Below are 18166 nucleotides of genomic sequence, written 5' to 3'. Positions count from 1 at the left end.
GTGACACTGGAGTGAAGCCCTATTGTGGATTGTATATTTCATTGTTGTGCATTGCACAGACTTTTGTTGGATATTCATTACTTGGAATAAAGCTCAGTCAGCAGTCCGACCCTGTCCTCTTCCTTCTCTACGAACTGTGATCTTTACTACAATATTGAACTGTAAAACACATTTGCAGCTATTGAGGTGGGGTACGGGTAAGGTTAGGAAAAGCTTTGGTGGTGTGGGTAGGTTTAAGGGTAAGGGTAAGGGTTAAGGGATGGGTCAACAGTGTAATTATAAATGTAATTACATGCAGATGTTTTTAAAATATAAGTACAATGTAAAAACATGTACAGTATGTACACAATAAGAGCATTGTATCAAATTGTTGGAGCCATTTCATTGTAATTTGTGTTTGTGACACTAGATGGCATGTGAGTACTTTGAGTACATTTAAACCAAGTGCTAATGAGATACAGGTGGTCCAATGGAAGGTCAAACAAACTTTTTGACTGTGCCGTGTCGAGCATGCAGCATTTCGTACAAGACTGTGCTTAACAGATTGTTTTGAATGGAATTTTGTTTATTAAGGAAGAGTCGAAGTTATGTTTGAAGTATTATTTTTCCTTTACTTCATTTTTGTTATTTGCAAATGCCAAATGGACAATAAATGGATTGGCATATCCGACTTTATTATGGACAATGACTTGATTTATTCTAGGGTAAAGCATGCGTCAGAAACAGACTTCTAAATTCCATCTGCGTCCCTACAAGATTATGTCAAAAAGTTTGACCGCAGGAGACTAGGTGAGCTTTCGCACTGATATCGACGACTGAAGCGGATCAAATTGGACAACTACAGGAAAAGTCGGATGATGCTCATTCATGATCGTTTCGTTTGATGGATTTACCATGGATTATTGCTTTGATTGATTGCGAATTTCAAAGGAAATCCGCACATGTAAACAAAGAGGACACAGAGCACACAAACGCCAAAGTTTCAGCTTTCAGCGTTTCTGGAACTGAGGTATGAAAGGCGCTTTCACTTGAACATTAGTTAAATAAAGTGTGCACACAAAAACAAACAAACAAAATCCAATGCATTGGTGGTTAAAAAAGGGTGTTTGTGAAACTAAGAACTGTTTTATGATTGTTTGCCCATGTTTACGATGTCTGAGGTGATGTTTATGTAAAATATACAGTGAGTATTTAAAGGTTTAAAAATGGCGGATGAAAAGGAGATTCATGGTTCTGAAATCGAGCATGATGAGGCTCAAACTCAGAATGTAGCGGGTGAAAATGTTGAATCATCTGTACCAAAACGAGAGGTTAAGCTTACTGCAAAGGGGTTAATGGCAAAACTCGATATTTTACAGAAGCAAAGAAAGTCAAAATTTGACAAAGCATCCCAATTGAAAAGGACTATACAAGAGTTTATGGGTAACAGAGAAAATGAAAATGAGATAAAAAATATGTTTGAAAAGTTTACAAAGCAATGCAATGAAGCAAAAGAAGCACACGAGTCTCTGATTGTTTTATTGCCTGATGAAGAGAAGGATAGGCTTGAAACCTGGTTCAAAGCAAAAATGTTATGGGTTGTGGAATTCAGCACTGTGGTAAATAAATGGTTGGATAAGCTACAGGAGGAATGTGATCGTGCTGCGAGTGAAATTGAACCCAATGATAGCGTTCAAATGTAGAAACAAGGGTCAGTAGTCGCACTTCAAGCCACAAAAGTAGCCACCACAGTTCACGCTCCAGCAAATCCAATGCTTCTGTGCAACTTGCACGTATTCAGCTTGAAGCGGAAAAGGCCACTCTTGTCACTCAAGCAACATCTTTAAAAGCGAAGCATGATATTGAACAACAGTTGGAAATGTTACAGAAACGCAAGGAACAAATGGATATGGATGCAAAAATTGCAGCCTCCAATGCAAAGCTATCTGTGCTCTGGACTTTTGAGCAACGAGCAGACAGTATTGCAGTGGATGGAATGGAATCCTATGTTAGCAGACAAGCAAAACCAGCAACTGCATCTCTTCAAACAGAAGTTGAGACACAGCCAAGGACTACTATGCAAAGCAACACAGATGTTACCTTACAACCGGCATCATCTCATCATGTACAGCAACATGCATCTTCAAGACCTAGATCAACTGCTTCAGTAGATGGTGGAAGATTTGGTTTCACACAGAATGTGCTTCAAAAACATCAAGAAATAACAGAACTGCTAATACAGCAGCAAAAGTCTCAACACTTGCCACCACATGAGATTCCAGTGTTTGAAGGGGATCCATTGCAATTCAGTTTGTCTACCAAAGCTTTTAAACATTGTGTGGAGGAAAAAACGAACAACAAGGGTGATTGCTTGTATTTTTTTGAAAGGTGTACAAGAGGGCGCCCAAGAGAAATTGTTCGAAGCTGTATGAATATGGCACCTGAAAGAGATTATGATACAGCTAAAGCTATGCTTAAACAGCAGTTTGGAGAGGATTATTTTGTTTCTGCTGCATATATGGAGAAGGTGCTTGGATGGCCTATGATCAGGTATGAAGATATCACAGCTCTTCAAGATTATGCACTCTTTTTACGTGGTTGTTGCAATGCAATGGCAGATCGACAGTACATGCAAGAACTAGACATGCCAACAAACATGAGAGCAGTAATTTTAAAGCTTCCATTTAAACTCAGAGAAAAATGGAAAACAACTGCATGTGATATCATGGAAAGACAGAAACGAAGAGCCACATTTGATGTTGTCAACTTCATTGAATACCAAGTTAAAATCATTTCAGATCCAATATTTGGGTCCATTCAAAATGTAGAGATGAGAACAACTGGTAAACCAAAAGATGTCTACAAATGGAAATCACAATCCCAGTCAAAGCCTAAGCTGAAAGGCGACAGTTTTGCCACCAGTGTCACCAACGTTGACAAAACTCTTGTTGGTGAAATCCAAAAAGCAAATGCTGAACAGTCAATCAGCCGGTTCAAGTGTAACTCCACTACCTGTTTGTTCTGTTCACAAAGTCATTCTTTGGAGCAATGTAAAGAGTTTGAAAGGAAGAAACATAGGGAAAAGGTCAACTTTATAAAAGAAAAAGCTGTCTGTTTTGGTTGCTTACATGTTGGACACCTGAGCAAAGAGTGTAAAAGGCGCTTGACTTGCAAAGTGTGCAACCAAAAACATCCCAGTGTCCTTTACATTCATTTAAAAAAACTCAAAAGTTAATAAAGATGTCAACACAACCAATGAGCAGTATGTAGGACTAACTATCAACAACACGCTTGTATCTGCCTAAACATGTGGTCATATAGGGGCCGGTGGTAGCAGTGGTATATTACCTATCCTTCCAGTCCAAGTAAAGTCTGCAATGGGCAATAAATTTGTTTAGACCTATGCATTTTTGGACACAGGTCGTACGTTTACTTTCTGTTCTGAAAGTTTGATGAAGAAGCTTCACCTGAATGGACGAAAGACAAAAATCTGCTTGCTTACAATGAGTCCCAAAACAACAGTCTCAAGCAATGTGGTAAACAACTTGGAGATTTCCAGTCTTTCTGGTAAAGATTTTTATGGGTTACCAGAAGTTTACACACAGAAGCAAATGCCTGTAAACCAAGATAACATGGTCAATCAGGAAGACCTAGCTAAATGGCCATATCTTCACGGTTGTAACGAATCATCACTCTGGCAGGGATCCATTTGCATGCTTTATTAATAACAATCGTGGTCGTACAGGCAGGGTCAGACAGGAACAAACAGGTATATAGGGAACAGGCAGAATCGTGGTCAAAATACAGACAAAGGGTCAGGGCTGGCAGATATCACTCACAGGTCAGTGGAACAGGCAAGGGTCAGTGGTAGGCAGCAAAGGTTCAGGAATGGGTAATAGATAGATCTGCAACAGGCAGTCAGACAGATAACGCTCAGTAATGTTCACCTCGGCAAAACAAGACTTCGCGATCAAAGGAAGTGACAGACAGTCTTTTATAGTCCAGGTGATTGGTAACAGGTGGCAAGGTAATCAGTATGCGATGCGGGCTTATGGGGAATGTAGTGAAATCTAAAGTCAGTATTCGGGCGATGGTTTCCTCCGATGGCCAGATGAGGGAACCACGGAGTTCGTCTCTGTGACAGAGCCCCCCAGGTTGGGGTCCAGGATATCATCCGAATCGACCCAGGAACGTTCCTCCGGACCATACCCCTCCCAGTCGACCAGATATTGGAGTGTGCGACCACGGCGTCTCGAGTCCAGCAGTTCACGGACCCGACAGAACTCCTCGCCCTCGATCAAGACCTCTCCTCCCCCTCCTTGCTGGGACCATCGGCAGGCTTGAGCAGTGAGACATGGAAAGTGGGAGAAATGCGATAATGATTAGGCAGAGCAAGGCGGAAGGAGACTGGAGTGATTTGTCGTAATATTTGGAAAAGACCAACGTACCTGGGGCTTAACTTTTTACATGGGAGAAGAAGGCATAGATCTCGGGTGGAAAGCCAGTCCCATTGACCAGGTTGGTAGGCTGGGCCAGGGCGCCGTCGGCGGTCTGCGTTCTCTCTTTGGTGGCGAACTGCGTGCAGCAGGTGAGTATGCGCTCGGTCCCAGGTTGCCTCGCTTCGACTTAGCCAGTCATTGACCGCGGGAACGTTCGTGGGTTCCCCTGACCATGGGAACATGGGCGGTTGGTACCCCAGGACGCACTGGAATGGTGTTAGACCGGTTGCTGGCTTGCGGAGAGAGTTTTGGGCATACTCGGCCCACAGCAGGTATCAGGACCAGTCGTCTTGATTGCGGTTGCAGTATGACCGGAGGAAGCGAGTGAGCTCTTGATTCAGGCACTCGGTTTGCCCGTTGGACTGAGGGTGATAACCGGAGGTGAGGCTGACATTTATGTTCAAAGCTTGGCAGAAGGCGGCCCACAGGCAAGACGTGAATTGGGACCCACGATCAGACACGATGTCCTCTGGCAGCCCATATATACGGAAGACCCACTGGCACAGGTGTTCGGCGGTCTGCATAGAGGTAGGTAATCTGGGTAGGGGAATTAGACGACAAGCCTTGGAGAAGCGATCAACCACGGTGAGGATGGTGGTGTTACCGTTGGACACTGGGAGGTCGGTGATGAAGTCGACCGCGATGTGGGACCACGGGCGTTGAGGCAGTGGCAGCGGATGCAGCAGACCAGCGGGGAGTTGATGAGAGGGTTTGTTGATGTTGCAGACAGTGCAGGCCTTGACATACTGTACTGTGTCTTTGGGCAGAGAAGGCCACCAGAAGCGGTTCTGGGTGATCTGGATGGTAGCGGTGATGCCTGGATGACCTGAGGCGGGTGAGTTGTGAACCATATCCAGCACTCGGTTGCGCATATTTCACGGGACGAAGGTCTTCCCTGGAGGGCAGTTGGATGGAATTTCGATTTCCGCATTGGCCTGCTCCAGTTCAGTCATTATGTCCCACTGTACGGGTGCCACAACAAGAGAGGTAGGTTGTGACACTGTCACATAAGACACATGTTTTATCCGCTCAATGTATATAACATGAAGGTTTTATGTATATTTGAGTTTTAATTGGGTTACATGTTGTGTGCCATTTTATCCCTCTTACTTATTTTACTGTGTGTATGTCTTAAAATGTGTATGGGTCTGCCTGTCATGTGACTGATCACATGACAGGAACCAGGAAGTAGTGATGGGCAGATCGAGGCTTCTGAAACACTGAAGCAGTTGAAGCAAATGTGCCGTAATGATTCGAGGCTTCGAAACAATCTGACACCCGTCTCCATGGTGACCCCTAGTGGTCAGAACAGTGTAAATGCAACAAAACTCAGGCCAAACATGCATTAAAAATACCCTTTAACAAATGTATTGCAAAAGTTTTATTGAAAGTAAAATCAATCAAATGGAATTAAATAATAATCTAATAAGATTAAAAATAGAGTGTCTGTATAATATGTGTTCTTTTATCAATTTTAAAGGCTTGTTTCTCTGTTCCATGGCTCAAGCTAAACAGGCCAATAAGAGATTAATAACTACCATTGTTCATTTTAATTATTCTAATGTATAATTAAAACATCTACAAATGTATAAAACAGATCAGAGATCAGGTAAAACCATAGGGTAAAGCCCTAGACACTTGTTCAATAGTTCTCAGTGAATTTGCATGATTCATGGGTTCACTTTATCATCACCCTCTACCAGTGAACCATTGAAATTTCGAACTGTTTTGAAACGTTTCGAAACAGTGATGATGTAACGAAGCCTTGTTTACTAAAATCACGTGACTTTAGCAGTTTGATACACGCTCCGAATCACTGATTCAAAACAAATGGATTCATGAAGCTTTGGAGCTTCATGAAGCAGTGTTTTGAAATTGGCCATCACTAATTATGTCATGATATGTAGTTTTAAGAGTTTTTCAGGCGAGAATGTGCTGGTTTAAAGCTCAAATTTGTGGTTTATTGATAAAGATAGCACCTTTCTGAAAATTTAATCTGACGTTGTTGGAGATGTGAGATCCAGACGCTCAGCGCTCATGTACCCAGCCGAGAGCAGCCGTACCTCGGCTAATCCTTCTGACGTTTGCCGCTGGCTCCCTTTTGGCTGAGAGCAATGTGACGTTTCATAACTTTATATATGGCTATTTAACTTTTGTATCCTACTAAAGCGCTCATTTTGTACGCTTGACTGAATTGTTTGCTTTATTTCTTATTGTATATTTTTATACCTTTTATAATGGCTATTATCGTCTCCCTGCTTCTTGAATCTCGCGCCGCCTGAGCTGACTGGAATTCTTTTTGGTTGTCATGACAATGACGTAGTTTAGGGCGGCTATATATTCCGCATTCATTTACACTGAACCAGAACAGTATCAGAGTCGCCATTTAACCTCTCGATGATGCTGAATGACTTCTTTAGTTAGCAAACAAATTGCTTGAGTGGGTGTAAATACCGATCACTTTCATGTTTTTTTGCACAACCTGCAAAAATCACTCGATGCCATTGCTGCTTCTGCAAACCGCGGATCAATGCTACAAACCAATACAAACTAACCCTGCGTCTCAATCAGCTCCCTAGTTCCCTAGGTCGTGAATCAGTATATCATGCAAGTGAATGTGGCTGATTCCCTGATCAGTGCCCTGACTACTGAACTAGGGAGCTGATTGAGACACACGGTAAACCTGTCTGTAGTTTTCGCGTCGCTCTGCAAAGTACGTCACCCGGATCGTTGATCTGATTGGTTGAAGGACTATCCAATTGCGTGACTAATGCTTGTTGATCATGCCTTTTGTGCAGTAGGAAATACATAGCAAAATCCCCAGAACAATGTTAAATTTTAAATTGAGCTTGGTCTGGTGATAGCCAGACTAGGCGGTTCGCTCTTTCACTCACTGATTCCATGATCTGTTTTCCAGGTTCATACTCTGTAAAAACCATTACAAGAACTGTTTCCTCCTGAAACGTGTGGTGAATTGAAACTGTGATGAGTTGGGTATGGAATTTTTGATGTGTGAAGCCGAGTTAAAGTGCTGCGTTTATAATCGCGGGAAAAAGGTTTTGTAACAATGGCGTTAGCGGCTGTATAGCAGATATGTATTGTGGCTGAATGTGTAAAACTAGTGTCCTCACTCCCTCGTAATGCTTTATTTCGTGTTTTAGGGTAACCTGACAGGTTATAAATTATAGTAAATGTTAAATGAAGAGGGGTATGTTGTTTAAAACTTATAAGGGAGTTATTACTAAAGTTATACAGAAGCAGTTAGGTGTCTGGTCTGAGATTAACAATGTGTTATAAGTTGAACAGTTTTCCCTATGTGCATGATTCAGGTTGTGACTATAAAGTCATTTAAATATTCATTTACAGCCAAAGAGGGTTTATGATTCACATTATTACATTAGTATTATGGTGGATTTCTGGAGTTAAAAAGAAAACAAATAATTATATATAAATATAAATATAGCTGAAAATATGATTTATCCTTGTGATATTACTGCACTTTAAAGAAAGAGTGATGTTGATTTTTGTAAAGACATGATTATTTCGTGAATGTGAGTGTGAAAGATGTCACCCACTGATATGAAATATGACCATATATAAAAACTATATATGAACTATATATATAAAAAAAATGATATAAAAACTGTATTGAGGTATTTAAATTGAAATTAACAAATGGACTCTGAAACTGAAACATGTTTACACTAAGGGAATGGTATTGTTTTATACCATTTGAGAATTTTGTAATAAAGATACAGAGATTTGGAGATGAAGATGGCGGTTCGCTCTTTCACTCACTGATTCCATGAATCTGTTTTCCAGGGCAGTCATCTAGGAGAGTTGAGAGTAGTGAACCCCAGTCAAAATCATTTGTTACTCCAGTTACACTAGTTTGAAACTCGTAACAGTAACAAAATATTGTTTTTATAAAGTTGTGTATAGTTTTGACAAAAGTGTTCCATTTTGCAAATGATCTGAAGTGTTGTGCTACTTTGGTGTAGGGTTATGTTAATTGTGTGTAGTGTTTTGACAAACCGGGCCCTGATTTCAAAATTGTGTTTAAGCAATCGTAAAAAACTGTAAAACTCAAATATACATAAAACCATCATGTTATATATAGTGAGTGACAGTGTCACACACCTTCTTTCAGACGAACACAATCTGAGATATATTTAATAATATATATTTAATAAGCTCTTCAAAGCTTTATAATGGTAGTGAATGGGGCTTGAGACTTTAAAGCCCCAAAAATGCATCCATCCTTCATAAAATTAATCAACACAGCTCCAGGGGGTTAATAAAGGCCTTCTTAAGCAAAGCGATGCATTTTTTAAAGAAAAATATCCACATTTAAAACTTTATTTTTTTACAGACTGCCATACATGGACGGCTGTAGAAATTTTGTGAATTTTTTCAATGAAAGATCAAAAGGATTAACAATGCAGATTTATTTTCACAGTCACCTTTGCTCATATTTACTAAGGGTGCCAATATTAGTGGAGGGAGCTGTACACCTAGGATGGCTTGATGGTGAGAAAATCATGGGATGATGTTCATTTTGGGGTGAATTATCCCTTTAACATCCCCACTTACTCTCATACTGTACAATACTGTTTACAACATATCATACGAACACAGTTTTGTATTTCTCTTGTGTTGCATTTACACACCAAACATAAGACTCCTGAAAATGTAAACTTTGTCACTGGTTTATCACTGATATAATGCTATTTCTCCTTTTCTTCTGTTTTCTGTACACGCAGTGATCAGATGAATTCTGCACAAAATCATCCTCATTGAGGTTGTCATGTAACGTTTTGTTCCAGTTTCTTCCTGGCTGTTTTAAACCATACAGTGACTTGTTCAGCTTAGACTAGTTTTTCTCCTATGCCTGACTTCAATTCAAAACCTTCTGGCTATCCCATATCAGTCAACTGAAGCATGCAGATAAGCAGTTTTTACATCCAGTCAAGATCACATTGTGCTGTCATTTGCATCAAGGCTTGTAACGTTACTCAACTTTGCTGTCAGAGAGAAAGTCTGTATAATCTACACCCATCACTTGTGTAGCGGACCCCGTCCGAATGATGGCCAAACTTTACTGCTGAGTTTCTTGAAGCTTTATTAAACATTAAACAACGATGATATGGCCTTTTAAACTTCAGAAATCACCGTAAGAGCTGAACAAAGTACAAAAAATACGTATTAATGTCTTATCCATATTTCTCCTTTCACATCATTTTTTGCACACACAATGAATCACACAAAATACTCAATATAACTAACAGCATACAAATATACACACCTTGCGCCTTTTCGAGGGGTGCTTTATAAATTGGAAAACTTTAAAAAACTAAGATGAACCATAACAATGAGCGCGCTCTCCCGTTAGTGCAGACTTAATACATAATTAAACCCACTAAAATATCAAAAATAAAGTAGAAAAACAAATTAGAAGTTAAATTACAATAAGGTCTGTTACAACTTGACTATAGACTTTAGCAATATATCTGGCCTTTTACTATATGCCTGAGTCTCATCTATTATTTTTATAGTATAGACCAGGGGTGGCTAACTCAGGACCTGAGTTTGATACACCTGGTCTGCTCTGCTGTGAAAAATAAAGCAGATGAGACTTGATGCAAATGACAGCACAATATGATCTTAAAAACTGCTTATCTGCATGCTTCAATTGACATGGGACAGCCAGAAGGTTTTGAATTGAAGTCAGGCATAGAAGAAAATCTTATTCTTAGCTGAACAAGTCACTGTATGGTTTAAAACAGCCAGGAAGAAACTGGAACAAAATATTACATGACGACCTCAGCGAGGATGATTTAGTGCAGAATTCATCTGATCACTGCGTGTACAGAAAACAGAAGAAAAGAAAAGCTCTGTCAAAGAATCCAGTGTGTCGACAGAGATGTAAACATGCTAATATGAGGTATCATTTCATTCGATCAGCACTCAGTGATGGCAATGTGAGAACTGGGTATTGCCCCACACAAGAAATGGTGTCTGATGTCTAAACCAGTGACAAAGAATATGGTAGAAATGTTCAGGATTTTCATGTTTGGTATCGAAATGCAACACAAGAGAAATGCAAAGCTGTGTTTAAGTTGTGTTTTTACAATAGTACACTGTACAGTATGAGAGCAAGTGGGGTGTTAACGTTTGTAATAAGTGTGCGCTCATACATGTATGTGAACCTGTTCTTCCATAAATGGATATGGAAAAGGTTCCGGTTCGACAGAGCACAGAGTGGTGTGTGTGTTTCTGCCTCTGTATAGTTTTATAAAGATATTGGTTATCTTTCATGCAAATGGCTGCACCAACACTATTCCCTTGTGTCTTAAACTCTATAAAAGACAGAGTGCATCTATATTCTACTACTCTCTCGCTCTCTTCTGACCCAGAGAAACTCACAGATTCAGTGTCTCACATCATGAAGCTTCTGGTGTTTCTTCTGTTGCCTTACCTCTCTCTGAGTGAGGTTGGGAAGGATTTTAATCAATGCGGTCAGTTCTTTTTGAATAATGTCCCTCCTCAGTTCATACCACCAGCGGGTGTCTCAGTCCAGCACATCTGTCAGTGTCTTTGGGACGACAGCGATCAGATAATGTATCTTTATGCAACTTTGTACAGCACAACATGGAGGATCCCCATCTACTCTGCATATGTGTTTGGGAGCCCAAATATTGGGAGGTGTGATGCTTGGTACATCGAACCTCAGGTAATTGTTCAACAATTATTATAGTAAATGTATTTGATTAAAATTTTTAATGAAACAGTCTGTTTTTTTTCCTCTCATGTCCTTCAGCTGGATGATAATAATGCTGATCCGTGTATGAGTCCTAAAGGTTATAAACGCACTATTGGTAAAAATCAGGCTGTGAATAGTGACTATAAGGGCTCTGTCTATGACAAAGGTCATCTCTACCCGGTGCAGCACACCGACAATCATCTCTCCATGCTGGCCACCTCCACCCTGACCAACGCCGCTCCACAGGACCCAACGTTCAATCAGAATGCATGGAAGACACATGAGGGGGCTGTAATTAAAGATCTGGAAGGCTGTGACAAGGCTTATGTAGTGACTGGTGTAGTTCCTGATATCAACAACAAAATTAATAATAGAGTTACTGTCTCAAAGTATTACTGGAGAGCCACCTGCTGTTTAAAGAATGGTGTGGTCACAGGGCAGGGTTACTATGGACCTAACAATAACCAAGTGCAGAAGTTATCAATTACAGCCCTACAGACACAGCTGGACAAAGATTACAACGTGAATAATATTAAGATTTTCCCAAGCCCCGCGACAGGTGGCTGTAACTAGTTTAACCTTGAACCTATGAGCTAAAAATGGATCAGTTGACATATACTGTATATCTTTAACTGGGGTTGGTAATAGCTGGTATCAATTCTTTATTCCCTAGATCATGACTTTATGCTCCTGACCTGGCTTTATGTTATTTTTAAACAATATAATCTTTATCAACTTCACTGTTTGACTGTTATTATCATGTGTTTAAATCAATGCTGGATGTATAATCGGTTACATTTAATAAACACAGTGTGCAAGTGTGTTTTAATGTGTGACGAAACAGTTTTTAAACCTTTATTAAACCCTAGTCTTCTCAGATAAACCTCCTTCCCTCATCCTGCACTCAACAGGCATATGTGTGCACTTAACATAATTCAACATTCGGTAAGGTGACCGGAGAAATACTGTCCCCAGAAATGCTCCCAGCCCTATTGGACATCAACCGATTGCTTAAAAACAGCCGATAACCAGAGCCGATTATATCCCAAGAATTAAAAGTGTGTGGAAAAAACATGTTCAGACTGCAAAAAATCTAAATGCAGATGGAGGGCAGGAAGTGATTTTCTACATAGGGAAGCACTATGAAAAGCCTGTTTTGCGTTATTTGTTGTTGCTCTAATCGATCAAACTGAGAAACCACAAGGAGCTTGTATCTTGTACCAAAAGCATTTGTTCATCAGGTGGGAAATTGCAAAGATTTGACAGAAAAACGCAGAAAAAGAAATGGCTTGTAATCCTGCATCTGCGGTCAGGAGAAGCAGAGTCGGATAATGCCTGTGTGTGCAGTGACTGCTTTATGACCACTAGTTAATACAACCTGCATATGCAACCACTTACAAAACAAGTAGTATGCCTCCATAGTTTAGTATGCGTTCATAGATACGGCCACTTCCTGTCCAGGTTTGACCGGCTATAACTCGGTAAGGAAGGCTAGGGGGGACATAGGGACATAGGGGGGTCAGCCTGAGAGCACCCCACAACACTTAGCGGTTTAAGGGATTATATCAAAGATATACATTCAGATAAAATTCAAGATACAATTCAGTAGAAAAATTGCGCCTCTTTATAATGTAAGGATCACATCCAACAAAGGCTGGCGCTCTTAAGCAGAACAGAACAGAACGGTCTGACACAAGTACAATGATAAACATGTACATACACAATAAGTGCATTGTAGCAAATGATTAATTTTGAATGTTATTACATATTAGTTAAAGACACCTAATTTAAAGTGGGGACCAGTATATTTATTTGAAATGACAATAATTCATTTGAATTATGACTGAAACACTTTTTTTTCTCATGTCCTTTAGCTTTTTTTCTCATGTCCTAGAAGCATTAATAATCAGGCTGTGAATAGAGACTATGATAAATCTGAAAAACACAGAGAACACAAATATGACAGAGGTCATCTCTACCCGGTGCAGCACACGAACAATCATCTCTCCATGCTGGCCACCTCCACCCTGACCAACGCCGCTCCACAGGACCCAACGTTCAATCGGCAGGAATGGAACTATCATGAGGAGGCTGTTATTGATGATCTGGAAGACACACATTAGTTTAGCCTTAGCCTATGAGCTGACAATGGATCAGTTGACATATGGGCCATTCTACAAAAGTGGTGTAAACTGATGTCCCACAACCAAAAAAAAAAATAATAATAAATAAAAAGCATTTAAGTATTCAAATTTTAGATGTTTACTAAGATCCTTCTATTATCTATTGAATCCCACAATAATATTTAAAATATCATTAAGATTAATATATATAAAATCATCATTTATTGGTATTTTCAATTGGAAGGTGGCTGTCCCGAACCCTGACCCCTAAATTTCAACTTGTGAAAATAATATTGAAATAATCTTTGCAATTTTTTTCATGATTGTTTTTAAAAATATATTTAGATTTTCTTAAAAAGTGAAGTTCAAAAAAAATTATTTGATATTTTATTTTTAAATCATGAAAATTAATGTAAAAAAAAAGTGTCCCGCATTTTTTTTTATAGTAGATAGGTACTATTATTTGAGTTAAATGTGTTCAAAAGTCTGAAAATCTGTAACTTTAAGAAACGTCACTAACAAACACTGCAGTTCTGCAGTTAAGCAAACTTTGAGTGTTATTCTATAAAATGTAGTTTTTATGTGTGTAAAACTGTTCAGAACTGTGCTAGCTAACCATGTGCTGATTAGCATATCGAAAAAAATCTCTTTTTTTGTACTGAATTAGAAGTATGCAATAATAATATTATTAAGGAAAATACTACTAAAGAATTGCAGCAAACATGGAATACCGATAATAAGGTAAGGAATTTATGTAATATTTAAAAAAGGGTAAATTCTAAAAGAAATATAAGTGGTTGAAATAGGAAAGAAGAAGAGGAAATAATTAGGATGAGACATACGGGATTGAATGCTTCATTGTTCATAACTGGAATACATGAAACTTGCCTGTGTGAGAACTGTGGAGAAAGAAACAGTGGAGCATGTAATATATGATTGTAAACGGTATCCTGAAGAAAGAAAGGAATTAATATAATTTTTTTTTAAACAAAAAAGGAAAGGTAAATAAGGATTTGGAATATTTTTTAGGATATGATTTTAATAGAGATAGAGACATTAATACACTCTAAAAAATGCTGGGTTAAAAACAACCCAAGTTGGGTTGAAAATGGACAAACCCAGTGATTGGGTTGTTTTAACCCAGCGGTTGGGTTAAATGTTTGCCCAATTTGCTGGGCAGTTTTATTTAAACCAACTATTGTTTAAAATATATGGCTGGCTTAAAATGAACCCAAAATAGCTGGTTTATTTTTAAAATTAAAAACCAGATGCAATTAGAGGCAACAATAATAGTCAAAAGGTGAATATTTATTAATAAGCAATTTAATAAATGTTTATTGTTTAATAATTATTCATTGAACATAAATAAATGTTCATTTCCAACATACTTTCGGTTAATTTTAATTAAGCAATACAGTAATTTTTAAACAATAGTTGAGTTAAATAAAACTACCCAGCAGGTTGGGCAAACATTTAACCCTACCGCTGGGTTAAAACAACCCAATTGCTGGGTTTGTCCATTTTCAACCCAACTTGGGTTGTTTTTAACCCAGCATTTTTTAGAGTGTAAAATACATATATTCTACTGGGTTATGTGAAATGATTTGAATCTAGAATGCGGATGCTGGAGTCTATTCTGGATCTTAGGAGACCACGAACACGCAGCGCCAGGTGGGTCCTGGAGAAGGAATAAGAGAGAGCATCGATTAATTATGCAAGTATGAATATTTGTTTGGCTCTGTAGGCCTATGTATATCTGAAAAATTAGAAAAGAGCAAAAACAAGGAAGGAATTGATTAAAAATAATCCATGACTGCATAACAGCAAAATTAGGTGATATTCACACAGGACGCAACGCGCCAAAAAACAGAAGAAGAAGACACAGAGAATTGAGACGCTCCAATTGTGATTGACTTTATACTGTCATATCTTTTCTTGCAGGTAAGAATAATAAAGTATATTTCAATTAAGTAGTCCATGTACAGTTCTTATTGTTATTTTGATGCTTTAAGTAGGTTTCGAGTGCAAAAACAATATTTTATTTATTCATAGATCACAAATGCGATCACAAACAACAGTAGTGGAAGTTCGTATATGAAACAAAGATTGGTATTATACACAGAAATGATGATCTGTTGTGAAAAGTAATTGAGCCATTCCACCGAATGGGTAACATTTCTGTCTCCAGGACATTATATGTATAAATATGCATAAAAAATTAATAACAAAAAAATGAAAAATTCACTGTAAAATACATTTTATTATTAAGCAACAGGGACGTGCACAGGCATTTTGATGGGCAGGGGCTCAAGTGGAAAAAAGGGCACTTCTCATAAATATTTATTTTTTAAAAAATAATAAAACGTTAAATATATTACCACAACTCTGACTTGCTTACCAATTTATTTTAATTCTCTCACACTCACACAATTGTTTCATACTCCACAGATTTCTACAAAATAATCAGTTCACACAGAGACCATATTCTTCTTTAGTATTCACAGGTGAGGGACATATAGTTTCAGTAATAATTTGTTTATTTTGCACAAATCAGTAAATCGTTTTAATTCTTTTGGTGTTATTGGAATACTTCTTTCATGTTGTGGACAATTTTAAGATTTTGGTCTATTTTTGCATCAAGGCTTATACTGTAATGGAAAGAAAACTTCCAAAATACAAATTTAGATGGAGTTTGATTTAAGCCTTCTACCCTCTGTCTGTTTGCATCTGTATTATCTGTATATCTGTATTAACCAATTCAAGCTAATCTGCATATTTAAACACATCAAGAGTCTTTTCTCCTGAAATGTTAGAAGTATATAATATTATAACAAATGCCTGCAGAGGGCGCCAGAAGCCTGCTGATTGTAACGTCTTGAACAAGAATATGTGGACATCAAAACATGCACACTCTTTTCGTCGACTGAGAATCCAAAGACTGTTAGTGAGTTTTTGAAATGAGCGCATGCGTAAGAACAGCCCCCCTTCTTCACAGCTCATTTCAAAGGAACGCCTCCCAAAACTCGTGCACGAGTATTGGATCACGAGTGTTTACCACCGGCATTCGCTGTGTCGTGTTAGTGGATTCATTATGTCGGACTCACCGCAGGTAACTCATAATCTGCAGTTGTTACTCCTGTCTCCTGACAAAAACATTGCATGCGGCGCCTGTGGAGTGTGGAAAGTTACTGGAGCGCGCAGCCACGCTCGTCTCTCACAAGGAACGTCACGGCAGTGATTGACAAGCCAGAGGGCCAATCGTTTACGCGATGATCGCATAAAGGATTGGCTGATGTTTTTAAGGCCCTACCTCGTGCACAGATGATGTATATTAATATTATTCCTTTCAGTGCACCTAATAAATAGTCTTTTATCAGTTAGTAAAGACAGTTTCAAGTAATATTGCAAAAATGTATAAAACAAAACATCCTCTTTAGCACCTTTAAACTTTTATTATGTATTCTCCTGTGTAAGAGTAGATTTAAGAATGATAGCATTATGTAATGCTGTATTATGATTTTAAATGGTTTCAATAAATCATGCATCCTTTGAAAACTGTCTAATAATGCGGTTCATGGATGCTCCTCTTCTGGTATTGACAGCCCTATACGCACTGCAGAGCACATTAAAATAATTGAAAATATAACATAAATTACATTAGTATCAGATCAGGCAGATGCGTTACTGGTGGACAAATTATTAATGCAGCGTTAAACGTGTAAATAATCTCACATAGCCAAAACTTTGACATGTTTGTGAACATACATAGGCTACCTGAAAGAGAGGCACAGGTTTCATCTAGGGCTTTTTTTCTTTTTGGCTTCTCATCACCAGACAGCAGTTGTATTTTCCCGGGAATAGTCTTCAGCCAGCAGCAAACACGAGAAGGGACAGGGCGCGCGTGCGTGCGGGAATGAATAATGTGTGTCATGGAGGGAGGGCTGCTGAACTCGACAAAGCCGACCTGATATATAGTTGTTACGTCCAAAGACATATCTTTTTGTGATATCTTCATGCTACTGTGATGTGTTTTCTTCCGCTGTTGTTTGTGCCTCTTGCTCTCTTCTCCTCTGATTGCTCCCCCAGATGTACGTACCAACTCTGAGGGAAACAGCATTAAATCTGAGCACAACTCTAATCTGATGAGAATCCGTATCTTTTGTAGAAGATGGAGAGAACCTACACTATGCAGTTGCCAGAAACACACACCCATGGCATGCTGCAAGAGAACGAGTGAAACACACCAGCAACCCTCTCTTTCCCCCCTTTTTTTTGTCTTTCCTTCCTTCCCTCCCTCTCTCTTTTCCTCGCTCTCCTTCTTTCTCTTTCCACCTCCAGTTTTGTTATTATCTGTTAAATAAATTAAATTATTTTAAAAATGATATACTTGAGCCTTCTGTCTTATTTTAAATGAAAAAAAAATGTTTTGCGGTTTTTATTAAAATACACCTTGCATTAAAAAAATCACTTTATATTATCACAAATATCAATTATTTGAACATATAACCAACCATTTATTTAAAATAAACACTTTCTTGAGGTGAACACAAAGGAATGAACTGACATGCTTTTAAACGGCACATGAGTTTTGGTAACAGGACTGAGAAAACATTCATCTATCTTCTGCTTTGAAACCTTGTAAAATAAATAAACACATTTGCCTGAGATTGACCAATACACATTTGAATAGTTAAATATGTGTAGTATTAGATTCAGTGCTGAAAAAAGATTAAGAATAAAGTTTAATTTTAAAGAGTTACAACAAGCAAATGTCACCCATACCCAGTGTGACTCCTGTTCTC

General features: G+C 38.6%; 1 protein-coding gene across 1 annotated transcript; it reads left to right on the top strand.

The window, feature by feature from the left end:
* The first annotated feature begins 10881 nt into the window (after window positions 1-10881).
* Window positions 10882-12064, top strand: LOC125247633 (endonuclease domain-containing 1 protein-like). Its single transcript, XM_048159036.1, has 2 exons — window positions 10882-11211; window positions 11299-12064. The coding sequence occupies exons 1-2, from the start codon at window positions 10924-10926 to the stop codon at window positions 11812-11814; spliced, it is 804 nt and encodes a 267-aa protein (XP_048014993.1). The 5' UTR covers window positions 10882-10923; the 3' UTR covers window positions 11815-12064.
* Window positions 12065-18166: the final 6102 nt, after the last annotated feature.

The sequence above is a fragment of the Megalobrama amblycephala genome, linkage group LG15 (assembly GCF_018812025.1).
Source record: "Megalobrama amblycephala isolate DHTTF-2021 linkage group LG15, ASM1881202v1, whole genome shotgun sequence".
Lineage (NCBI taxonomy): Eukaryota > Metazoa > Chordata > Actinopteri > Cypriniformes > Xenocyprididae > Megalobrama > Megalobrama amblycephala.
Note: the sequence above shows the minus strand (reverse complement) of the source record. Positions and strands in the feature narration are given on the sequence as shown.

Bases quoted from the DNA above. Each gene is read 5' to 3' on its own strand.
- LOC125247633 (XM_048159036.1), top strand. From the start codon at position 10,924: ATGAAGCTTCTGGTGTTTCTTCTGTTGCCTTACCTCTCTCTGAGTGAG. The intron at 11,212-11,298 runs GTAATTGTTCAA...CATGTCCTTCAG, and splicing joins CTTGGTACATCGAACCTCAG to CTGGATGATAATAATGCTGA.